This window comes from Pan troglodytes, chromosome 12 (genome assembly GCF_028858775.2).
Source record: "Pan troglodytes isolate AG18354 chromosome 12, NHGRI_mPanTro3-v2.0_pri, whole genome shotgun sequence".
Lineage (NCBI taxonomy): Eukaryota > Metazoa > Chordata > Mammalia > Primates > Hominidae > Pan > Pan troglodytes.
Genome location: NC_072410.2, coordinates 31,937,180 through 31,963,389, shown reverse-complemented (window position 1 = coordinate 31,963,389; position 26,210 = coordinate 31,937,180). Strand labels below are relative to the sequence as shown.

The following is a 26,210-nucleotide window of genomic DNA, read 5'->3' as shown; positions in this document are numbered from 1 at the left end:
GTAGTTAGGTCACTGGAAAGAAGGGGTGTTTGCAGCAGGACACTGGCCTATATCAGGGGGAGGGGCTGGAGAGCCTGAGGAGCGGGAGGGGTAAAGCTGAGCTGGGGCTGGAAAAGAGGAATGTGGATGCTGCTCATGCGTGACTCTTACGTTTTCTCGGGGAAACAGAAACCTCGTCTGCTTGAAGAGTGCCTAGGACGGGATGAATGGGCAAGATCTTGAAGATAGTGGGAAAGACTAGACATGCCAGTCTAGGGAAGGCAGGCAAGGTCAGAGCTAATGAATCTACATGGAATTCAAACATCTCTGCCATGAGATTTTTTCCACCTCAGTGTTCTTTTTAGAGGAACAGAGCTAGAACTGGGCAGTGGTCACAGCTCCAGTCTCTAACCCTTAACTCCGTTTTCTTCTCCCTGACTTCTGCCCTGGGTGCCTATGAGATACGATAGCTGTCTAATGAGATTAATAGCCACTGTACACTGGTACACAGGTTGTGGTGATGCTGTTAGTGGTGATGAGCCCCTCTTTGGTCACCCCCTCATGCCTGGTTAAACACCCAACTCAACAAAAATTTGCCAGATATGGTGGCTACTCCGGAGGCTGAGGTGGGAGGATGGCTGGAGCCTGGGAAGTCAAGGCTGCAGTGAGCCATGATCATGCCACTACACTCCAGCCTGGGCAACAGAGCGAGACCCTGTCACAATAAATAAGTAAATAAATAAAAATTTAAAAAACACCTAGCTCTTTGGAGGCTGCTTGGGTTTAGTAATCATTTCAGAGGCTGTCTGGCTTTCAGCGGAAGTAGGTACTTTCCTACTAAAGTACCTACTAAGTACTTACTAAGTGGGAAAGTACCTACTAAGGTTTAACCAGGCGTGAGTACTTAGTAGGTACTTTCCCACTAAAGTAGGTACTTTCCCACTAAAGTAGGTACTTTCCTACTAAAGTAAGTACTTAGTAGGTACTTCAGTGGGAAAGTACCTACTTCCATTGAAATCTGCCTAAAGATTTGATCTGACAGGTGGTAAACTAGTGAACAGACATTAGTTTTTATTTTTTCTATGTAATTCTGTTAGGGTTTTGTCATAGCTACATCTTATTTCTAGTATTCACATGGTGGGGGGTAGAGAGGGAATTTTAATCTTTGAGCATTTGTTAGGATTGGGCCAGCACCTAGGCCACTCTGTAATTTTTTTCCCACAGACCTCAGTGGGGTAAGTCTTACAATATCTGCTGAAAATGTTTATAATGCTGTTGCTTAAATAGAGTTCTGGGTGCATATATCAAGGCTAGATATTTGTAATCCACCATTTGAGTGATATTAGTAGCTTCTCACTGACCTGGGGGTCTCATGCAAGACATCTAAAGCTTCAGACTGAGCCCCATTGGTCTTAACTGGGGTAACAGTTTGCTTAGACCGTCTGGGCTGAAGTAGTTTTGAATTCTGTCTGTGATATTCAGGTGTTTCTCTGGACCTCAGATAACCTGGGTCTGAGTTGGATTTTACTTCAAGCCAAGTGCTGTGGTCCTCCCCGCAATTAGTATTGTAAAGAAGAGGAAGGATAGTGGGAATGTGCTAATGTGGTTTAGTTGGCTGGGGCCCTCATTCACCCAGGATGTGTCTCTTTTCTTAATTGTTCTCTCAGAGAAAGAATTCACTGTTCGGCTGGAAACAGAGAAGCGGCTGCACACGGTGGGCGAGCCGGTGGAGTTCAGATGCATCCTGGAGGCTCAGAATGTTCCCGACCGTTACTTTGCTGTCTCCTGGGCCTTCAACAGCTCGCTCATCACCACCATGGGCCCTAACGCTGTGCCTGTCCTCAACAGCGAATTTGCTCACCGGGAAGCCAGGGGACAGCTTAACATGGCCAAAGAGAGCGACAGTGTCTTTGTGCTGAAGATCTACCACCTCCGCCAGGAAGGTAGCGGGAAATACAACTGCCGGGTGACTGAGCGAGAGAAAACCGTGACGGGGGAATTCATTGATAAGGAGAGCAAGCATCCCAAGAACATCCCCATCATAGTCCTCCCCCTCGGTAAGTAGAGAGATGTGCTGCTTTCTTCTCCTTTGGCTCAGCATCATTTAGGAGAGGTAGAGGGAGAGAGAATAGTGTGGTGAGGGTGAGGGGAGGCAGATGGAACCCTCGAGGTTAATGCAGAGCTGGGGGAAAAACCGTTGAGCCTCTCTTCCCTGTTGTAGCCCACCTGCCTACATTTAGCAGTCTCCCCATAGCAGAGGATCAGGATCAGGGGTGTCCAGGATCAGGGCAGTCTAGGGCTGGTCATAGGCCTATCTGATTGCTAGCAGCCCTGTGCATACACAAGCAGTGCCAGCTCAGCTTGGAGAGAAACGAGGAATCCCAGAAAGCTGTTTGCTCTTGTGTGGGAATCAAGTCCCAGAAGAAGTGGGTAGATAGATGCCTGCCTTGAAATCTCACTTAAGGAGAGCTGGTCTTTTATGGGAGGATTTTAAATCATAAAGCGCATTATTAAGGATTTGCCATCTGGGTTTTTCAGGTATAAAGGCTGGCATTTCCCTAAATGGTTTTTCCCTGTTGAAATTGTGTTTCTAAAAGTCAGTGGATGGGACCTCTCACATCTTCCTGGAGCATAGCCTTCTAAGCTTAGCTGATTTCTGAGGCTGCCTCAGTGGGCTCCCAGCCTTCATGTAGACTGGCCTTGTGTGGGTGGGTAGTGGCCATTGCTAGGGATTCCAGAAACTACCGGTGTTTGCTTGTGTTGTGTTTAAACATTCACAGTATCAAGATATTCTTATTAATCTCATTCTCCCATAGTTCTGTTTTTAGTAAAGAGAATAAAAACCTATGATGATCTGATTTTAAACAAGTGGTAAAGTTTTAAGACTAACCTTTAACCTTTTCTCAGCTGCTAAAACTATTCTTTCTCTGAGCCTTGTAATAATTTCCTTTACTTTTTATTTATATGTTTTAATATTTAAAATATTTCTCTTCAAGTGTGAAGTAAAAAGTAGCCATAGGGGTCCTCTTGTCAGTTTTTTCTTCTTTTCTCATCAACTGGATTATTTTCTTTTATGCTTATTATTATTTTGTTAAAAACCATGCACACACATACCTAATTATCTTTTTTTTTTCCTGGCAATAAATATTTTAATTTGTTTCATTTTTATGATGACAAATAATTTTCAAGTTTATTTCTTTGTTTAAATACAAAGCTAAACCACAAACAGGTATAATCAAGACATTGTGTCTCACATTTACACTCCCATCGGATCCTCTTCCAATTTGCTGACCACTGACCAGGCTAGCGGGGGGGGGAGGTGTGGGAGGGAAGACTTTCTTAGGTAACACCGTCGTAAGGCCCGAGGTGGGGTTGGGGGGGAAATCAAAGATGAGGACAGGCTCTCATACCTGTCTCCATTCACATTTACCTGGGACCAGGGTGGGCAGGAGACACCAGGTCATGGCTCCTGAGCCCCGGCCCCCTGGACTGAAGGGACAGTGTGTGAGAATCAGTTCTGTGAAGGGTGGGAGGAAGCAGCCACTTATTCCTCCTGCCTTCACAGTTAAGGTGAAAACCTTAGCCCTATCCTTGATTCCTGGGGGCTGCCAGGCCCTGTGTGCTCCCCTGCACACCTGGGTGCCTTTCTGAGGCTGGCAGCAGCGGCTGGGGTCAGGGGTCCTGGGCTCCTAGGCTCACACCTCAGCTCAGTTGCATCCTTGCAGGAGGACACTGGGTATCTGACAAACACAAGGCCTCGACAGCAGGTCTGGAACTTTAAACCCCAGCAGGATGAGGGGGAATGGGGGTGGATGTCAGGTAAGTAATTTCTGGTCCCACTACAAAACTTTATTTTTGGTTAGAGTACCATTCTCAATCTCTTCTACAAAAAGCAAAAAAAAAAAAAGCAGCCACTTCATTCACTTCAAGACCTATATACATGTAAGTTGTTTTCTGTGTGTTTTTTTAATTATTTTTAATTTTTATTATTATTTTTTAAAATAAATTCAGTGTTCACATTTCTATAAAGAAGTAACCCAGTTTCAGGAAACCCTGCCCCAGCAGGGCAGGTAAGCAACACTCTCCCTGCCCACAGCTAGTTTGATTTCGCGTCCTGATGCTTCAAGGTGCCCAGAAAAGCGGCAGCTTGTGGAAGAGGAAATCTATGCCCGGCCCGTGCTTGGGGTCCAGGGCTCAGTAAGCTTTCGAGAAAGCAGAGGGGAAGACTAGCTTACTGCAAAAACCTTTTTAGAAAATATTCATACACTTCAGTGAGCGCCTGTCGAGACGTTAGGAGAACAAGAGCTTGGAAACATCCCGTCCAGGCCATTGGGAGGCAGCATCTTCCTCACACTCCGTCCCTGGATGTCGGGGGTGCAGGGGGAAGGTCCCGGCTCTTCCACTGGAGAAAGGAGACTCACCTAGCTTCCTAGTTCATGTTTGACTATTTCCTCTAAAACCTGTGCTGAGTCTTTGACTGCATGCACGGGAAGCACAAACGTTCGGCTTGTATGCAAAAAAAAGTACAAAAACAACTAGAATATAAAAGTTTCGGTAATATAAGGCCATCTGTTCAAGTCCACCTTGGAAACCCGTAACAGATATTTAAATACTACAGTGAAAAGGCATCTTAATATACTTTTTAAAAACATCTGAAGTAATCCGCTAAGATTAAGTGTGTAAAAAAAAAAAATTCAATTCCCTTTGAGGGCACTTTGTCCTTTGAAGAAGGGAAAGTGGGGCGGGGAGGGCGCGGGGCCCACCGGTTAATGCTTCAGCCACGGGTGGGCTTCAATGGAAGCCTTGCTGCGGTCCCCATAGTTATACAGGAGCTCCTCCCCAGCCGCGATGTCTCGGGAGGCGATGAGGATGAGGTGAGGTACGCCGTCAATGTCGTGCAGTTTGGTTTGGCAGTTCCCACATTTGCTGTGATTGATCGGTCTTCCTGGGCGATTTGGATTTGTCTCTCTAGTTGCATCCACGCAGTAGGTTTTGCTCAGATACTGAAAATAGTACATGTAGCAGCCTGTGGAAGGGTCCTGTGCATACAGAGCCTCCCATTTCTTGGCGTCGGTGATCTCGATGAGGTCCCCGTGGTATTCCACCACAAAGTCACCCCGGGAGAACTGCTTGGTGGCAATCACACCCCTGCCTTTGCCATCGATGAGGTCAATCTTCATTCCTTCTTCCTTCCCACTTTCAATCAATTCATCTATTCTTTTCCTTTCTTCAGACTGCAGCTCGGCTTTCCTCTTCCTGGATCTCCTTCGGACAGGGTAGAAATCCGTAAGTTTGTGATTCTGTTGCGTTTTTCCTTGAGCTTTTTTTCGGGGGGCCTGTTTGCCCTTGATGGGCTTTTTCAGGGCTTGCTTGGCGATGGCTGCATTGGTGGAATCACAAGATGAGGGTGGAGTTTTTGGAGGTTCTGCTGCTTCAGATTTTTGGTTTGGAAAAGGTACCAGGGGACCTCTCCTGGCGTCTTTGATCTTCTGTTCCTTGGACTTCATGGCGCTCCGTACTGCGTTCCCAGTATTTCTTTTCTCTTCTCGTTTCCTGTAGATTCCGGCTAATGGTTTCCCCTGGCATTTGACTTCGTGATGTGTAACTGAGTTCTCTTCCTGAAGGGGGAAACGCATTCAGAGCATTTGTTCGGGCTCATGTAGGAATAGATCTTTGACTGCCCGGTAAATACGTTCTCCCCATCGGTGCGGGGCCTCCCCGGGCCCCTCCGCTCCACCATCTCCAGGCCCGGGGCCGTCGATGCCGCCGCCGCCGCCGCCTCCAGCGTTCGGGGCTTGGACATCTTCCTGCCTGCAGCCCGGCCAGGCCCATGGCAGCGCGCCCCGCACCCTCGCCGCCGCCGCCGCGGCCCGGCCACCACCGCTGCCACTGCCGCTGCTGCTGCTGCTGCCGCCGCCACCAGCGCCGCGGCGGCGCCCCGGGGAAGGGCCGGCGGCGCCCCATGGTGCCCCCTTCCCCCATGGCCGGCAAGGCAGGGCCCGGCACCCGCGCACCGCGGCAGCCCCAGGCCGCCCGGGGTGAGGCACGCAGGGAGGGAGGCACAGGCGGCGCGTCCTCAGCAGCCCGCCCGCCCGCTCCACCTAATTATCTTGAAATTCTTTTGTTTCTTTGCCTTTTCCGCCCTGCAATGCCTAGCATGGTGCTTTGCATAGAGTAGGTGCTCGCCGAATACTGTACAACTGAAATTATTGAATTGAATGCCCACTGTCTTTACTATTTTCCTGTCAGTCTGTGCTTGCCTTAACCACGGACTCTCTACTTTTAAATCTGCAACTAATTCCTCATTGTTTTCTAAGGATCAAGTGAAGGGCAGCCACGCTGTTTACTTCCTATATTTTTTGTACTAAGATTTCCCCCAACCCCTTCTGAGAATTTGTTTGATGATCTGTGGCCTGCTATATTGCTTTTCCAGCAGATAACTGGGTAGTTAAAGTCCCCCAGCACCACCAGATCCTGTCCCAAGGCCACTTGGGTAAGTCGGCCGAAGAACAACAACAATCACATCGGTAATGGTGATAATGCCTTGGATTTTAATGGCGCTTTTCCTCCTAAGAGACCGAAGTGCTTCTGCATATATCATCTTCTTCTCCGCTCCCACCTCTCAAATCCTTGTAGAGGCCAATATGATATCCATCTAATGAATGAAGAAATCAGAGTACCACACAGGAAGTGACAGAGCTGATTGTTCAGTTAGTGGTTGAGCTTGCATTGTATTAGGAAATATTTGCTTCTAACTCCACACCCACCGCCCTGCGCTTAGCCTGTGCTACACCATCAACTTCCTGATTTGAAATTTCATTTGCGAATGTGTACTCAGATTTTTATTAGTTCTGTCCTGGTTTTCACTTAATCCAGAGAGTTTAAAATTGTCGGCTGCCTTTTCTCAGGCCTGGAAATTCTTGTAAATAGTGTTAGTGGGCAGTGAGGCACCAGGTCTGTAGTTGCCTTTGCCTCAGCTGCTGTAATAAAATAGCATTTCTTCTTGTAGCCCCACGTTCTAACTATGTGGGTTTCCAGGCTTGCCCAAGCAACAGAGCACCACCAAACAGTAGCCCTTTCAATAAATGAGCCAGGACTTGCATAAGTGTCCACTGGGATGACAGTAGGGGATGAGAGTGAGGTCCTGCAAGTCATTCTCCTGCTTAAGACAAGTGAAAGGATTTTCTTCCTTGATGCTGCAGTTACCCTTTTAATCCCTTATTTTGAATTGATAACAGTGGGGATGAGTCTTTAATCTAAAGAGGAATATTGTTGTTATTAATGATGATGAAAAATAATTACCTCATCTAATCCTGTCAATGTCATGCCCTAAGAAGTAGGCACTATTAGTATCTCCATTTTTCACATGAGAAATTGGAGCTTTGGTAGGTTAAGGAAGAACCACAGGATTACAGAGTTAAGAAGTCTCCAAATCCATCCCCTTAACCATTAGTGCTATAGATGGTGACTGTTCAGGAGCCTGATTATCTCTATGAATCATCCTGGTATGACTCCTGGGGGAGGTTGCCCTCCTGGGAAAATTGCTATTCCCTGCCCCATCCAGACCTTTTATTTTTCACATAAAACAAGCACATCCAGAATGGCTAGCAGGCATCCTCACTATAATAAGAGCTACATTTTGAGGCTCAGTGCTCGTCTTTGTTTCTGCTTGTTGGGGAAATAAAGGAGAGAAAAGATTTGATTCAAATGCATTGTTATGTGTATGTGTATGTTTTCTCTTGGTAATTGGGCGTGCCTCTTAAAATCTGGGATTTGATTTAATTAATTGGTTTAAATTATTGCATGTATTTAATGTGGGTGGTACCCAAAAATTGGAGCCAAATTAGTTACTTTGTGTTCTTTAATACTTACAGACCTTCTGAACTCAATATAGATAATTATACAAAATACTACATGCATAATTAAAACATAGTAGGCTATCTGTGATGTTTATAAAAACAAAGAGTTATGTGGAATAGTAAAATTAATCATGATCATGATGACCAGTTTTTGAAAATCTACTATGTGTTAGGTGAATCTATATGCATCATCTCATTTACTTTTTAATATTTAAAGAATTCTACAATTAAAGGTGGCTCTCTACCTGTCTTACAGAAGAAGAGGCTGAGGCATGTCGAGTTTAAATAATTTGATTGAGTGAATTCAGATAGTTAAGTGAGCAGCAGAGGCTAGATGAGACAGGGAAGGGAGTGGAATCCTTATCCCAAACTTTTGATTGGCCGAATGTTTCTAGAAAGAGAGCAAAGGAGCCCCAGGGCTGACTGGACAGGTGGGAGAGAGGTGGATGACGAGCTGCTGGCTTTGTTTTATTCCTGTGTGTTAATGAAAGAATGAAAGCCTGCTCCTCACGCACTCTGCAAAACTAGACCATCTGTGCTCCCTTATTGCCCACACTTAAGCACACATTATCATCCAAATACTTACTGTCAGTTTTTTTTTTCGTATTTCCTAAATTGTCCTGAAGGACTCAAATGGCACATTATGGATGTTCAGCTTTTATTTGACTGCTGTAGTATCGAATGGTAGGAAGAGTGAAGTGAAGTAGGATTTTGGAGTTACTCTTCTTGCTGAAAATTCAACTTGAAAAACCCTGAACTGCAGCTGAATAGATTACCCAATAAATTGTTTTATGCCCTAATCATCATGCCACTATGTTGTATTTCTTAGGTTCTTATTCAGGCTCAGGTCTTAGAACCTCATTATCACAGTTCTCTGCACACAGCAAAGAACATCCTAGATTATCAGATCTAAAACCACAGGGAGCAATGCCCAGAACCAGCCAGGGCTTACATCAGCTAGGGTCAGAGTGTTTTTGACCCTCTGAGGCTCACCGTACCTGAATATGATTCCATTTGCACCCCTCCTCCTGTTTCCTCTGTGGGGAGGGCACTGTGGAGACCATAAAGCCTCCAGGGTGTTTCTCTCTCCCTCTTCCTAGAGAGCAGCATCTCCGTGGAGGTGGCCAGCAATGCCAGCGTCATCCTTGAGGGCGAGGACCTGCGCTTCTCCTGCAGCGTCCGCATGGCAGGAAGGCCGCCGGGTCGCTTCTCTGTCATCTGGCAGCTTGTGGACAGGCAGAACCACCACAGCAATATCATGTGGCTAGACCGGGATGGCACCGTGCAGCCAGGCTCGTCCTACTGGGAGCGCAGCAGCTTTGGGAGCATCCAGATGGAGCAGGTGCAGCCCAACTCATTCAGCCTGGGCATCTTCAACAGCAGGAAGGAGGACGAGGGCCAGTATGAATGCCATGTGACTGAATGGGTGCGGGTGGTGGATGGCGAGTGGCAGATTGTTGGGGAGCGCCAGGCCAGCACTCCCATATCCATCATAGCTCTTGGTGAGTGAGCAGTGGGACTGGCAGTGGGTCTGGCATGGAGACAGCTTCAGTGTCAAACACCTTATCCTGACTTTTGTCTGTCAGAGTTCTAGCAGGAAACTATGGCCAGTCTTTTACCTATAGAGTTTGAAGTACTTTCCTTTATATCTATTTTGTTTCTTATAAGGGTTTAATTAATTAAGATAGTGCTAGCAGGAACTAAGGGACCCACAGTGGATGATGGGGCTCCTGAGGGATAGCAATAGCTGGGAGCTGTGACTACTCCTAGTCTGGCTGGGAGAGAGTGATGTTATCAGAACTCTATCCAGGTTAGTGAAGCCACCCAGCCATAGTTGTGGCCCCAGGTGGAGGAGCATGGCCACTGCCAGCCTGGCCTTAAAGAGAGCAGAGTGGCTGAGCACTGTGTGGCATGTCTTTCCTGCCCTGCTGCTCAGGGGCCAGCCTTCCTGAAAGAGAGCAGAGAAGGGTATAAAATTATCTGTTGTCATTTATTTAGCATTTACTATGTTCCTGGCTAATCCTTAACACTTAAGCTTAGTTGTCCCATTGAATCCCCACCTAGCCAAGTGACAGACACTTTCATTTTATGGAGGAAACTGAGACTGAGACACATTAAATACTTTGCCTAAGGCTAGAAGTTTCTACTACCTGATGGGGCCCATACCTAACAAAGCTATTCCCTCATTAGCATGGAATGAAAAGATACCTTGAGATTTGCTAAAACCAAGGAAGATTAGATTTGCTTCTCATTGGGGTAAAGAGGCTTCTATCAACATTTATCTGCCTGGATATAATCAGTATATTAGATTTTAAACGACCAGTCTGTGACTTTGCTGGGAAAGAAACTTGTTATGTCAGGTCTTCCTGTTTATCAGGAGACATCGGTTGTCCTCAGCAACTTTATGTCCCACTCCCTGGGACTGTGTCACCACCTTCCTTGCAGGTCGGGATGGTGGTGCTTTTGGATACTTCCAGTAAAGATGGCAGCCCCGAGTGGTTTTTGTCCTTAACAGAGTCCTCCATTTTCTTACCCCTCTGAGATTAGAATTACATTTGTTTTCTAAAGCTTAATCCTAAAGATTGACCTGCTTTTTGCAGTAATTATATGGCTCAGATTTCTGTCTTAGAAACTTCCTCCAGTGATTGCGTTTCCTGATCAGCTCAGTTCCAGTGTCCATACTCAGCACCTGTGTGGACCCAGTCAGATGGAACTTGGGGGACAAATTTTGGATGTCCAGTACTGGTGTTTTTTTTTTTTTAACCATCCTGGAAGGTTAGGAATGTCCAATGAGTGATTAGAGTTAGTGAGGATTGTTTCTCTAGAAGTAATTTATGGTATCAGGTTATCCCCTGAGTTTTTTCTTACTCACCATATGTCTGGTGGTTCTCACAGCCAGGGGCACTGAGGGGCTCTGCCCTGGGATCTGGAGGCCAGCACTGTTCACCTGATCTTCACCACTGAGATACTTCTGTCTACAGCCATAATCAGGTGGCCCAAAGGACTGAACAAGGAAGAATGGGAGGGCACTCTAGACTAATTAAGGTTGTCTTTTCAGTCTAAAGTTAACAATGACACACATGAATTTTCATATCAGTATAATTAGATGCGGGTCCCAAATGTACAATGGGCCATTATGGCTGTTCAGTTAGAGCAGCTTGGGTGCTCTGTGACTGTGGCATGTGCCTGTGTCAGGACTAGACAAAGTCATTTGCTTGGGGAAGCTCTCTCCCCTTCAGGTGTGAGGCCAGGAGCACCTGGTGTGGGTCCTGTCCCTGAGGTTCTGTCCTACACCACCCTCATGCAACACCTACTACACACAGGTGCACAGTGACTGTCAGAGGTGCTTCATGTTTAAGGATGGGCCTCCGTGTCATAAACTTTTTTAAAGGGTATATAGAGATAGCTCATGAAATCCAAATCAAAGGTCCAGAGTTTTCAGCAAATTGTACCTACCTATTTGCCAACTTAACCTCACCATAGAAAGCCAAAAGATTCATCCTGTGGCCAGTCTTTCCCATTACAGAGTTTAAAGTACTTTTTAAAAATTTCTATTTCATTTTTTAACAAAATATTTAACAAAATATAGTATATCTCATGTGCCAGGTACTATTTATAATATTTATAAACACTGATTTATTTAATCTTCACAGAGACTCATTTTACAGATTGGAAAACAGAGGCAGAGAGAAGTTAAGTAACTTTAATGTCACTCAGCTGGGAAGTATCAAAGGCTTGGCTGCTGGCTCCAGAGTCTAGACCTTTAACCACTGTGTTATGCTTTCCATGGGTAAAGCAACCTAAAAAGGCCCCTGGAATCAGTTACATGTGGTTGGAGACTAACTCTGTCATTGACTTACCAAATGCTTGATATTGGGCAATTTATCTAACCTCTCTCTGCATCAGTTTCTACATCTGCAGGAAGAGATGACAAGCCTGCCTGTTCTACAGGGTTGTTTTGGGGATTCAGTGGAGCATGATGAGAGCAAAGCAGTTGGCACCATGCTTGCACCTAGATAGTGCTCAATAAATACTGGCTACTGTTAGCTTTATGATTGTGATCAATGTATGAATATTAAACAGTATTTCCAGGCTGAAGGAACTCTGAGGTACTCATATTGAGGAGTCAGTATTAGAGCTTAGCAGTGCTGCCCATTAAGGAATATTGAGAGACCCACAGCCACTGAGACTGCAGAACCCTGCATTTAGGACAATTGTCCCACCCCACTGGAGGTCCCCACCTGCTCTGTTCTTGGATTTCATGAGGGACGTGAGAAAGGGACTGGAGGCCGACTCCATCTGCTTCCCTTCTCAGCACCAGTGCACTAAGGGACCAGGAAAAGAGGTGTTGGGGCCGTGTGGTTGTGTTTTCCTCCTGTGCAATGGAGGAAATTGGCTTTGGGGTTTTCTTTTCCTGTTTTCTCATGGAATCTCAAGATTTCTAGGAGCAACCCTGCCTACATGCAATCAGTCCCTGAGAGGATTGTGATGTCTAATTCCAGGGGAGGAGCAAATGCACGAGGATCTCATTGGGAAGGGTTAGGCTAGTGCTGCTCAGGGGGAATTGTGGTGGGCCTTTCTTCGGAGTCTTGGAAACTCTTGGACTGGGCCTCAGCAGGATACTAAAAGCAACACTAGCCTGAGAGCTCAAAAGGGGCCCCGAGAGCCTCTGCTCCACACTGCTTGCTTTGCCAGCTGCCCCATTGCTGATGTCATACTGCCCTGAGAAAGCCACATGCCTCCTCTGGTTGAATCTCTCTGCTCTCTCTCCAGAAATGGGCTTCGCAGTCACAGCCATCTCCCGGACACTGGGGGTGATCTACAGCGACTCCTTTGACTTGCAGTGTATCATCAAACCCCACTACCCTGCCCAGGTCCCCGTGTCAGTGACATGGCGTTTCCAGCTGGTGGGCACGGTGGAGTTCCATGACTTGGTGACCTTCACCCGGGACGGAGGGGTCCAGTGGGGGGACAGGTCCTCCAGCTTCCGAACCCGAACTGCCACCGAGAAGGCTGAGTCCAGCAACAACATCCGCCTAAGCATCAGCCGAGCCAGTGACACGGAAGCAGGCAAGTACCAGTGTGTGGCAGAGCTGTGGCGGAAGAACTGCAACAACACCTGGACGCAACTGGCGGAGAGGACCTCCAACCTGCTGGTGATCAGGGTGCTGCAGCCAGGTGAGTGCTGAGGACCTGTGGGCTATGTGCCCATGCTGCCTGAGCAGACGTGAGGGAAAAAGAAAAGTGTGCATGGAGCCCTTAGCATCACTTCCCCCTTTCCCAGCTCTTCATTTAGAGACATTGCAAATCAATAGGAAGTTTTAAGAATCATGCAGTGGACACTTGTATTTCCTTTCCTTGATAGCCAGTTGTTGTCTGACGGCATTTGTTTTCTTCCTCTGTGTGTATGTTTGTTGTTGTTTTTGAGCCATTGGAGGGAAAGCTGTGGACATTGGGACACTTCCCCCTAAGTACTTAAGCATGTAACTCCTAAGAACCTACCCACCCACTGCACCATTACCACACCCTTGGGGTTTTACGTTAGTGTAGTCCTATCACCTACATTTCCCCAGTTGTCCCAATCATGCCCTTTAATTTTCCCTTTCAGATTAGGATCCAACCAGGGATCACACATCACATTTGTTATCCTGTCTCTTTAGACTCCTTTAATCTAGAACAATTCCCTAACCTGTGTGTTTGTGTGTGTGTGTGTGTGTGTGTGTGTGTGTATGTGTGTGTCTGTAGACATGGACATTTGTGAAATGCACAGGCCAATTGTTTTAAAGAAAGCCCTTTTCTTTACTTAACCTCATCTCCTGTAATCCTCATACAATTATGTGGAAGTGATATCATTGTCTCCTGTTCATAGACAAGGAAATTGTGAGTAAAGAGGGAGGGTAATAGGCACCTATTGAGCATCTTCTTTGCATGAGGTGCTGAAGGTCAGTTATTCTATTAGAATTGCACAACAACCCCAGGAAAGATTTAAGTGACTAGCTTAAGGTCATGTACCTAGTGAATGGTGGAGCCAGGATTTGAACCCCGGTTGTCTCCCACAATGTTGCCTGCACCCAGGCCCTGTCCAGTTGTATGGGCCCTGAATTTGAGCTCCTTTCTCTATGGAGGCTGAGTCTGTCTCAAAGCGGATCATCAGGATGCATTAATTTGGGGAGCATTAGTCAGTGGGGCTTTCTGCAAACACTCTCGCCTTCATCAGGCTCTTCCGCTGACATGCGGGAGGAGTTAAGTACATGCAGCTCTTATGGTTTTCCTCCATTTGTCCTTGTCTCCTGCCAGGTTAGAAGCTGGTGGAGGGTGGAGCCCAGGCAGTAGGCTCCTGTGTTCCTTCCCTCACCCAGCCCATGCCTCGGCTAGAACAGACACCTGTGCAGGCAAGGGCAAGGGTTTGACTTTGCAAAGATGGCTGGAACGCCTTGCCAAAGGGATTTTTCTGCCCACTAACAGCCATGGTTAGGGCCTGACCTGGTCTGCCCGACTACTTTAGGTGGCCACAATGTTGTTTTCAGCAACATGAGGTTAAATAACGGTAACCTTTGGGTTTCTCCTTCACCTCTTCCAACCCCATAACAGAGTTCTGTTCTGTACCAGATTTGGAACAAGTGAGTTGTATAAATGATGAGACTGTTCCCTTGGCCAACGAGAGCCTAAACTTTGACTGACAAGAGGCTCAGGGAAGAGGCTGTTTTACTTAAGTGGATTTTCAGGTTAATGGAAGGTTAAGCAGAGACCCCATTTTATGTGAACCCTTGTTGTGGAAAATGTCGAGGTACCCACTTGCCTGCGTTATTGAGTGGGACATTAGGATTGTAATTGCACCTTTTTTGGTCCCCTGTGGCTCTCAAAGTCAGTTTTCTGAGCAGCATTGCCCATCACATGGTTCTGCAGCTATAGAAGGTAGAGGAGATGCTGACCTCAAGACCTTGTCTGACATTGCCTTTTTGAATCCATCCCTAGTATTTGCCTGTTTCTGGTACTACTTGGAATCTAAGACTGGAGTGCCTAAGGGAAGAATACAGAATTAGTTCATTGAAGGTTCTAATTATTTGGATTAATTTATGGTGTTACTAAAGGCAGACAGGGAAAAATATGTATGAAGTACCTCTTGGATGCCAGGTTTGTGCTTAGTGCTTTACTCATGTTTTCTTTTTTAAATTTATCCAACAACCTAATAATGTAGGTGTTTGTATCCCTATTTTGCTAATGAGGAAACCAAGGCTCAAAGTGGTCAGGAATCTTGATGGAGGCAAGCCAGCTGGTTAAGGGGCAAAACTGAGATTTGAACTGAGATTGGAGCCCAGGTATCTCTGACTTCCATAGAGCAAATGTTTTCCTTTATACCATAATTGCCTCCTGGGTAAAGTAGCTGGAGGGTTGGGAGACCCCAGATCTGCTCTGAGGTTGTCTTTGTGTCTTGGGTGTCTCGAGTTGGTTTCTGTTGTGTTTTCACTGTAAAATGAGAATGAACAGTGGTTGGCAGAGGAGACTTATGAGTATCACTGTACTTGGGCTGTTATGAGGCCTCTACTTAAAGGTGCACAGTAATATACTTTTATGACCCTTTGGAGGCTAGGAAGAGCAAAGGTGGGTGCTTGAGGCCGTGCAGGACTCCCAGAGGGCAGCTGAGGCACCAGGAGAGTGCATCCCCTTAAGTGTTACTGTCTCTCCTCTATTAAATATTTATGCATTTAGCACTTAATATTTTCCAGAGAGCTTCATAAGAGTTTTTACTCTTTCTTATATACTTTGGTGCTGGTGCATTCATTTTGGGGAAATAGAAGTGGAAAAATACATGAGAGCTGACTGTGCGCTGGAGACTGTTGCACACTTGGTGTATATTATCTCACTTAATCTTCACTGCAACCCTGGGAGGAACATATTGCTTTCCCATTTTATAAATGAAGTAACAGAGGCTCTGAGAGGTTCTCAGTTCCTCAAATTAAACACCTAGTGAGTGGCGGAAGTTGGGATTTGAATCCAGGTGTGCCTTGTTAAAAAGTAATTGTGGTAGGGAGACTTTGACCTTTTTAAAGGCTATGTAATCAGAGATTCTTCTTTCTGCATTCAGTTAATGCTGTCCTTTACAGAAGAATTTTCTCCTTGTAGATTGATGATGTGGAGGAGTTATGGCACTAGTGTTACTGGTAGTAACAACAGTAGCAGCTAATATTCACTGAGCATTTCTTGTAAACCACTGGGAATGCTTTACACATAATAACTTAGTTCCTTGTTTCTTAATCCATGCAGTGCTGTGAGGGGGACCATTTAACCCAACTTCACAGATGAGGACACTGACACAGAAGTTACATAAATTGCCCAGTGTGCCATGGTAAGTGGCAGAGCCAGGATTCAAGTCCAGACAGGCAGTTTGGCTCCAGAGTCCAAGTTCCTAATTTTATTATTATATGTTCTAGACAAGTGTTTTTCTTCTCAGGAATCCTCTTTGGTACCGTATGCTTGTATTTAATGTTTCCTCTCTCTGGTTAACCACTCCTGATTTCCTAATCCCCTTTAGCAAATCCTTAAATTTGTTTTTTGGAAGTTGGGGTCATAAGACACTGGTAGAGGTTCCTCAAGACACAGTTTGCTCATGGTATAGAAGTTTTATCTTGTGCCTCTTTTAACTCCTGATTCTTCCAGCTTCTGCCACAAGGTGGCTCTAAGACCTGGGGATACCGGAGCTCAGAACCAGCGCTGTCCTCTCTTCTTTTGCTCTCCCTGCGTACCTTGCCCCTCAAAACATAGATTCTTAGCCCTGCTCTGGTGTCGTCCATAGAAGTGTCCCCTGCTACCCCCGTTTTAAAGAATATTGTGTTAAATATTCGTATTCCATCAGAATCAAATAGGAACCCAGGGACTGTTGACTCACTCATGCTGGTCCATTTACCATCAGCCTTCCACTGCTGTGTTATCATTTATCACAGCAAGCTTCTCTGTGGTCTGTGCCCCAGACTCGTCCCTGCTGATCCTGCCCCCATATCAGTATTCATCAGAATCTCTGGTTGGATGGCACAGTTGACTTGTGGATCTGTTATTTGACCATGCCCTGTGTGTGCTTCCTGTTGCATATGCACATCCCCAACAGAATCTTCAAGGAATGCCATCACTGTCATGTTGCCATTGATCTAGCTTAGTCTGATCCTCATTGATCACATAGTGTGACCCCTCAAGGGATGCTTAGGCAAGACTTTCAGCCAGTTCACATATTTGATTGTTAGCTCTTAATCAGTTTTCTCTTTTAATTGTAAAGCATAATTGCCTTGCTTCCTTCTGATTTTCTTTAGCTCAAAACACCCTCCAATTACACATCCCTAAATACAGAAGCAGTAAGGGAAATGTCAGCACTCATTTTCCAAATGTTTACAACAATATCTTGGTTTGGCTATTAAAATTGACAAAGCCATAAACAAGCTTCCATGAGGACAGCCTCCAGTGGTGGAAAGCTGACCTGTCAGAGGGTGTATTCTGCTGGGATTTTACTGATGGACACTCAGGATGAATATTTAATACCCTCTGGATGTCGCCAAATCTGTTTTCTTCTATTTCTTATTGCTGACCTGGCAGATTGGGATAGCAGAGGGCTTTTCTTTGACTTCCATGAGTCCAGAGCATGTGAACACTGGCTCTCCTTTCACATTCTGAGGGATGACTGCCCCATCCCTCAGAAGACTGGCCTCTGCCTTCTTTCAGGGGAGTCCGGGGTTCTCCTTCTTCCATCCCAGGTGGCTTCTGCCTGTTGTCTGTGCCAAGATAGAATGGGCGTGAGTGCAAGAGCCCTAAGAGGAGAGCCCAGCCCCTCCCAGATGCCTCAGGCCTGTAGTCATGGTAACACCGGGGCACTTGTTATTGGCATCAACGAGCCAGGGTAACTGCCCTGCCTGCAGACAGGTAAGGCAGGGTAGGGCGCATCTGGGTAACCTTCATTAGCTATTTCCACCTGCAGACTCTTGCTGCTTTCCTCTTGCCCCTCCCTCCCTGTCTCTCTGCATGCATTGAGCACCTACTAAGTGCCAGGTTGCCATGCTGGTGAGGCTGCTGAGATGGGTGTGTCACGTTCCTGCCTTGCGGGCTCTGTGGGAGGCAGCAGGCCTAGGGACAGAGGAGAGCAGAAAAGCATTACAGGTGTGGAGGCAGAGCCAGCACAGGGCAGGGGGCAGGGGGCGTGAGGAGGGAATGGGGTAGGGGTGAGGGTGGGAGGTTGGGAAGGAGGAGTGGAGCATTTCAGGCTCAGAGAAGAGTGTGAATAAAGATAGTCATGGAGGGTGGGAGCAGCATGCTTATCTTGAGATGACTAAAGCATGGGGTCTGGGAGGGGTTCACCCCCAGGCAAGCTGGCAGGGATCAAGAAGTCCCTTTTGTACATGGGAGCATGGGGTGAGGGTGGGCATATGTAATAGCTAAAAGCAAGGACAGACCAGACGGCCTGGGTTTGAATCCAAGCTCTACCACTAAGCCAGCTGTGTGACCTTGGGCAAGTGTCTTTATAAAATTGGGAATAATATTTATTTCATAGGATTGGTGAGGACCAAATAGTTAATATTTATAAAGTGCTTAGAATAGTGCTGAGCACATAGGACCAGATGAAAGTTTGCTAAATTAATAAGAATATCCTAAACTCAGAAATTAGGACTTTAGCTCATACCCAGATCATATACTCCGTTTTTGTAATAATTTATAATATTCCCTTTACCCAGAAATGAAATTCATATACAATATAACATTCCTAATCATATCTTTAAAATTTGCTATACTGTCCTAGTTGTGGGATAAAGAAAGTTTTTTTTTTTAAAGTAGTTCATAGTAAAATAATGTGTTTCAATGTGTAAATGCTCAGGACAGCTATGCTAGGAGGCACAGTCACAGTCAACGCTGTCCCTAAATGCACACTGACAGTCACCGTATCAGACTTGGCACCATGAGCAGGACTGCCATCCTGACAGGGTTTCTGAAGTCCTGAGTAACTCTTGCTACAATTCTGAACAAAACAAAGGAAAATCCTCTCTTGACTGACCTGGCATATATTAAAACCATGCAAAATAAAAGTATCGTGATTATAGTAAAATGAAAGTAGGTTCTAGGCTCAGAGGCATAATTTTTGCCCATATGAATGTCCTTCGAAAGTCACACAGGACACGAGGCAGAGTTTTGTTGCATGGAGTTGTCCCAGATACGATTTTACATCTTTAATGGCTTTATTCCATTGAATATATACCCCTCCCCAAATCAATATGGCAACCAGAGACCTGCTTGCAATTAGCTGCCTTATTGAGAACTGCTGTCACGGGCTGTGGGGTGGGCAGCCGTGGGCAGTAGCATGCCCCATTTGCCATTTAGGGAAATCCCCTGGCTGTGGCTAGGCCGAGAGGGAGGGAGTGTCATATGCAGGCCAATTATAAGAGCCTGAGAAAGAGATCATTGAGGGCCCAAATAGGGAATGGTCATGTGGAGAGAGCAGGGAGCCAAGGGGTGTTAAGGACAGAGGGACTCAGGGGTAGTAACAGTTTGACTGGCAGGCGCCTGTGCCACTGGCTTCCCATGCAGCTCACCCTGCATTCTTTCCTCGTCTCTCATCTGACTTGCTTCTCTCCACTTGAAACATCTCTCCTGCCGCAGCCACTGGCCGCCTCTATCTCTAGCATTACTGTCTGTTGTCTTTAATAAAGAGCAGTGTCTTCCTCCCTCAGTGCCCATCTCTTTGCACCTGCCACTCTGGCTGCTGCTCACACCACTGCACAGAAACCGCCTTCTCCAGACTTACCAGCAACCACCTCAGCAGCACAGCTGTTGCTACTCAAACTTGAATGTGCATCAGAATCAATTGGAGGGCTCGTGAGCCTGCAGGTTGCTGAGCCTTACTCGCAGTTTTTCTGACTCAGCAGGGGCTGGCAAATTCCCAGGTGATGCTGATCTGCAGATCCATAGCATGCACCCTGAGGGCCACAGGTGGTCAGGATCAAGTACAAGCTGCAGGTCCCTTGCAGTGTGGCCGAAGCTTACCTTTCTAACCTCATCCACTATACCTGAGCACTTGCTCCTCCTTGAATAGAGTGCACAGGGTAGTTGTCATCTTTCTTCACTTGTCCCCTCTCTCTGGCGTGCCCTTTCACTCTCCTTCTCCGCTTGTTTCTCAGGGCCTAGCTCAGAGGTCACATACCTTTTGAAATGTTCTCTTTTCTATCAAAATCAGAATTGCCCCTCCTTTTAAAAAGTAATCACATTTATTCAACCATTCATTGATTAGTTTAACAATGATTGGGTCAGAGTCCCTGCCCTGCATATGCTTAGACTTTTGTAAGAAAGAGAAGACTTTAAAAATTACCTTCGTTGTAAGGCAGCAGTAACAGCTATAGTGGAGCATAAGGAAATCCTTTATTGAAGAAATAAATGAGTTTTGAGTGAGAAGAGCACGCACAGAGTGGAATCTGAAGGGAGGGTAGGCTGGCTGAGAAAGCTGCTGCTGGTCTCCGCTGTGGAGTTCTTCCCTCTTCCTGATGTCTCACCTTGAAACCACCCTATCCTGGCTTGTAACAAACACAACAGCCTCTCCTACCATACAAAACACAGATCTTCCAAGTTTTAATCACAAGCCTGGGAAGGAAACTCTCCAGCTGCAGAAAGAAAGGGCCACTCCCTCAAAGCAGGGCCTGGCCCCTGGGGGCTGCTGTGAAGGCAGCTGCTGGCGTGAGCTGGAGCAGCTCTCGGGCCCTCTTCCTGTCTCTTGCTGGATTCTTTCTTCCTCCTGCCAATTCACTGTTGGGGGTTAACCAAGCCTCACTCTTTTCTTTCATGTCTGCATTTATGGCCTCTCAAAGCCCGTTCACTCACACGGCCAAGTCCAGGGTTTCTCAGGCTTGAACCTACTTGTGAATCACCTGGGGATCTTGTTAAAGTGCAGATTCTGACTTACTGGGTCTGGGGTGGGGCCTGAGAGTCTGCATTTCTAACAGGCTCCCAGTGCTGCTGGTCTGAGAACAGCACTTTGAGCAGGAAGATTGCCACTTATGCTTGACAACTCCCAATCTAAGTGTTGAACTTTGAACTTGGGACAAGGCACAGAAACCAAAAAGGAATGAGAATAGCTAAAATTCACTGGGTGTTTGTTATATACCAGGTTCTGTGCTAAACTCTTTTTATAGACAATTGCTTTTAGTCTGCACAAAACACCTAATGGAGATAGAGACATTGTTCTTATTTTGCAGATGAAAACACCTGTGGTCTCTAAGTGGGCAGGGCTCTCCTAGCTCTGTGGAGGAAGGTGGTGCACGCAAGCTGTACACCACCCAGGGCAGGGCTCTGGCAGGACATGGGAGGGCTCCCTAATTATATGTGGAGATTCCAGTCTCCCCTGTGCCTCAGGAAAGGTCCTACCTGCCCTGGAGATGTGGGAGGAAATCCAGAGCATAGAATAGGAGCTGACCCCTTGCCCACCTGTCAGACATGCACCAAATTTAAAAAATGCCTCTCTTTCAAGCTTCTCAACACTTCACAATATTTTGACATGGGAAGGAAAAAAAATGGAAATGCTTTGGAACATTTCTCTTCCTTGAATTCTTGTTTTCAGACCATGTGACTGAATAGAAGTTTAGTCACAGGATTCCAGTTTAACATATGCAGTTACTATTGCAATTGAGGTTTCCTTAGTAACAGTTGCAAAAATAATCCGGCCCCAATTAATAATACATTTTAAAGCTCTTTCTACTCCATGCTGAACAATCCAGTTTTTTTGGCTAAGAACCAGATAATTCAGGTGGTGTCATTTGCACTGATATAGATATCATTTGCATGCGGTGAATTGGGTTGGAAAAGAATGAAAAGGGAGCCGGTTGTTTCAAGTATTATAGGAGTCCAATCTGAAAAGTCGACTGGCAAGTGAATGCAAATCTAGCTTCCAGAGCTTGGGAGCTTAATGGTAAACCCTGTCCTGGATTCCTAGTGTGCCCTAGAGGACTTTCTGCATTTGAAGAAGGGAGAAGGCAGAAGATTGGACTTGCTAACAAAAAAGATGAACCCGGGAGGGTGGGGCCGTGGCACACAGGATTTCTCTCTAAGTGGTGCCTGGTGTGTTCTTGATGGCGTGAGAAGGTCTGTGGGTTTGTGAATTCAACAAGTCTTCCTGGAGAGAATGTCTGATTCACCGCTGGGAGATGCTCCGCAGTGTTGCTCAGTCATGGCATTGGGAACTGGACTTTGCCACACCTTGGCTTGCTAAATCCTTCCATCCATTCAGAACATGTGTCTGTGTGTTACAGGGAGACCAAGTGGCAGTCTGTGGCTTTCACAAGTTTTGGTTCTGTGATGCATGGGACTCAATCAACCCTTGATGCTGCCAAACCAAGCTTAAGCCAGCTGGCAGGCCAGGGTCATGACCAGTGGGCTGGGTCCTGGGTCTGGATGCAGTTCCTGGGGTTGAGCTGGACTAAAGAGACAAGAGTCTGACCAGCAGAGTGCTGGAGCCTGGCCAGGCATCCCTGCCCTGCCCCTGCCCCTGCCCCTGCCCTCCACACAAGCTCGGTTGGAGGAGGCCTAGGTTACTGTCCCTGGGTGGAATCTGCACCTTGCCCCTGCTTTCTTTCTCAGCTGGGAAGTGGTTTGGTCCCCTGTGGCAGAAAAACTAAGTGTGAAGAGAGTGGTGGAGGTGGAACAATGCTTGTGCTATTAGTTCCCTAAGAGGAACTTAGAATTGTTTTTTTTGTTTGTTTGTTTGTTTTCATTTTTAGTAGCAGGAGAGGCGTGGGTGGGGGAATGCAGAGCCAAGGTTAATGATGACGGGGTGGGTGAGATCTCAAATCACCTTCCTAAGATGGATTTCATTAGACCTTGGCTTCTTGCCACTGGCAAGGTGAACATCGTCATTAATTAGCTGCTGGGGAGGCGCTCCACAGGCTGCCCTCTTGTCTGTTTTTGGAGCGGGACAGTGAGGAGAAGGGAGGATTGCAGTTGGCTTTGCCTTGTCCCGTGGTTTACTGTCTTCTCAGCCTTCTCTCTCACTCCCCTAGAGGAAGCCCCCTCTCCCCACCCCCGCAGCATCCTCTAATTACCTGTTGCCGTGTTTCTCCAATGTGCTCTCATTCGCTCACCCACTCATTCACCTATTTCAGCAAACACTGATCAAATGCTTTCCTGGCCCAGGTGTTGTGCTAGGCTCTGGGGGTGCAGCGATAAGAATGTCCGCTAGGCCGTCCACCCCATGAGGGCTGGGACTCTGGCTTACTCTTCAGGGCATCCCCAGCACTTAGCATCCTGTGGGAAACTGAGTGGGCACTCCGTAAATACTGGTTGATTGAGTGGAAAGAGCTTGATCCCTGCCCTGGGGGAGCTCACCATCTAGGATATGGGAGAGAGATGTGAGGACACACAGACCAGAGATATATAGAGGGTGCTGAGGAAGGGTATGGAGCCCAGGGGGATGGGAATGAGGGATACGTGGAGAGAAGGGTGAGGGTGGGAGGTGGCAGAAGGAGACAGGCAGAGAGGACAGCAAGGGCAAAGGCCAGCACTCAGGGAAACTGCACCAGGGGCGTGTGCCTGTGGAGGGTGCCTGAGGGTGAGTCGTGAGAGATGAGTCAGGACACTTGGGTGAAGGCCAGATCCTGAAGGGACTTTGTGCTGTGAAAAGGAATTGTTTCTCTCTAGCCCGTAGGTAGTTCAGAGCCATTAAACTTTTCAAGCAGAGACCTGATATAGCTAGATTTGTATTTCAGCAGGATCACCCTCAGAGGCCCTGTGATGGTGGGCTGTGCAGGCAGTGGATAGGGGAGAGATGGTGAAGGCCTAAGCTAGGCGCATGGCAAGGAGGAGACAGGGAAGGATATTTAGCGGTGGCCTGGGCTCCGTGCTGCCTTCCTCACACTGAAGCCAGTCGGTGTTAAATCCCCCAGGAACTGTGCTGGAGGAAAACTGACTCAGAGCCTCGAGGTGGATGGGCCACGTTTCTGGGAGTCTGTGGTGATTCCTGTGTTCCCCTTTCCTTTGCAGTGACAAAGCTGCAGGTGAGCAAATCGAAGAGGACCCTCACCCTGGTGGAAAACAAGCCCATTCAGCTGAACTGCTCAGTCAAGTCTCAGACCAGCCAGAACTCCCACTTTGCAGTGCTCTGGTACGTCCACAAGCCCTCAGATGCCAACGGCAAGCTTATCCTGAAGACCACCTACAACTCCGCCTTCGAATATGGTACTTACGTGGAGGAGGAGGGCCTGAGAGCCAGGCTCCAGTTTGAGAGGCATGTGTCGGGGGGCCTGTTCAGCCTCACCGTCCAGAGAGCCGAGGTCAGCGACAGCGGCAGCTACTGCTGCCACGTGGAGTAGTGGCTGCTGAGCCCCAACTACGCCTGGTACAAGCTGGCAGAGGAGGTTTCTGGGCGCACAGAAGTCACTGTGAAACAGCCAGGTAAGGCCGCAGGGCACGGCTGTCCTGGGCCAGTGGGTTTAGTGCAGAGACTGCCTGGGGGTGGGTGGGGCTCTGTGGGGCTGGTGTGGAGAGACTGTCTGCAAGGTGCATGCTGAGTGTGGGTGCAGGTACACAGACCATCACCCTAGCACACTGCAATCCCATCCATTTTACCTGCAGTGGGTCCTGATGCTGACGGCAGACTCATGGAAGCATCCTTGACTCTGCTTCTGTGGATAGCATCTTCACCAAGGAGCAGGGCAGCTGTGGTTAGCAAAATGTGGCAAGGCAGGGTTCATGGCAGCTCCTGAATCTTCTTCTGGGTTTGCAGTTTGCACCCTGAATTTTGGGCTGACACCAGCTCCACACCCAGAGTTCCTACCTAGAAGGCATTTTCTGGTCTTATGCATCTGCATCCCCCTTCTTCCTTAGCTCCCAGCCCAGCCCAGACAAGCATTTCCTGTCTCCAAACTGAATCATTCCTCCTCTGGCCCTTCCTCGACCCCGTGGTGTAGCCCTTATTCCTCTCCCTCACAGGTGGCACTCAACCTCTGCCAGAATGCTTCCAGGGAGGGAGAGCTACTCACTCCGCAAGCCTCAGTTCCACTTTTGGGCAGCTCTGATTGTTGAAAAGTTCACTTTCCTGTAATTTCCCTTTTGAGATCTGCCCATGGAAAAACCAAAGAGAAGTCTGCGTCATTTCCTTTCAAATACATGAAATGTATGCCCCTTCTCTGTTAAAGATCTCTAGTTCTTTCAACTTCTCACATAGTGTAGCCTTAAGGCCCTCTCCATCCCTCATTCTCACATCCCTACAATTCGTTGTTGTCTCTGCCTGTCCTTCCTGATGGGCCATGGAGGGTGCTGTGTTGCCACTCTTAGCCTTGCTAAGAGTGACAATTCTGGCAGGCTGCAGACCATGTGTGGACCTTGATCTGAGGGCTTAGAGGCTTCGGCCTGCCAGCCCAGTGGGGGCACCCACCCCATCTCATCTCATTGAATGGGGCAGAGCAGGTGAGGGCATGATGGATGGATGGGCCTCATCCCCCTGCTTCCATTGCCTGGGGTCCTCGGTCAGCTTGTCTGCTCAGACCCCCGAAACTGGGGGTTGAGGAAGGACCCTCCTGGATCATGTGACTCCCTTCGGTCCAGGTGAGCAGGGTCCTTGGAGTAACAGCTCCTAGAGCCCAGCCTATAGCCCTGAAATTTGGGGAGAGGGCCTGTTAGGAGAAGCATCCCCTGCCCTGGGGTTGTAGAGGTGATCTAGGCTCCTCAGACCTTGTGGGGCCTCAGATGCTTACATCTCCAGCTCCTCCTGTCATGGGCATCTGGCTGCAGCCCAGCTCTGTGGCCCCATCTCCCAGGGAACCTTTGGTCTAATCTGCCTCCCGCTGAAACCCAGCCTCATTCAGCCCCACCGAGGCTTTCAGAGTTCAGGTCTCTCATTCAGGGTTTGAGACCCCACCGGGCTCAGAGAGACCTGCAGCCTGCACCTGTCCCAGATCACACAGCCCCAGGGATGGGACCAGGAGCCAGCCCACATCCCACCTGCAGCAGTTCCTGTGCCTTTAAAGCCTCCCCTCCCCCCCGCCCCACCCCCAGGCCACTAGGGGAGGGAAGGAGGAGCTGGGTCACAGCAGGGAATCTTACCTTGGTTTTGGTGTGCTGCTGGACGACCAGACCGGGCATCGGGTGAGCCCAGAAGTGAGAGCAGTTGGCTGCGCCCCAGTGCTGTGTGACCCAGAGGCGCCACTCACCCTCTCTGAGCTGGTGAACATCATAGGTGGGGAAGCTCAGGTCAGGGCACTCCCATGAGTGTCTGGAGGCCTGAGTCCCATTCTCAGCTCTGCCATGTGCTTGCTGCGCTCTAGAGGAGTTCCTCTTCCTCTCTGAGCCTCGGTTTATGTACCCGTGCAGTGGGAGTGAGTTGCACTTCGGGGTGAAGGGGGCAAGACTTGTGTGGGCGCA

General features: G+C 47.7%; 1 protein-coding gene and 1 pseudogene across 1 annotated transcript in view; one reads left to right on the top strand and one right to left on the bottom strand.

Moving 5' to 3' along the window:
* Window positions 1-24,757, top strand: part of LOC737679 (immunoglobulin superfamily member 3-like) — a 31,320-nt gene extending 6,563 nt beyond the window's left edge. Inside the window, 5 exon segments of the mRNA XM_054677557.1 lie at window positions 1,647-2,036; window positions 8,939-9,340; window positions 12,612-13,016; window positions 23,832-24,242; window positions 24,675-24,757. Coding sequence (XP_054533532.1) covers window positions 1,647-2,036; window positions 8,939-9,340; window positions 12,612-13,016; window positions 23,832-24,242; window positions 24,675-24,757 — 1,691 coding nt within the window.
* On the bottom strand, window positions 3,943-5,797 carry LOC104005071 (N-lysine methyltransferase KMT5A-like; annotated as a pseudogene).
* Window positions 24,758-26,210: the final 1,453 nt, after the last annotated feature.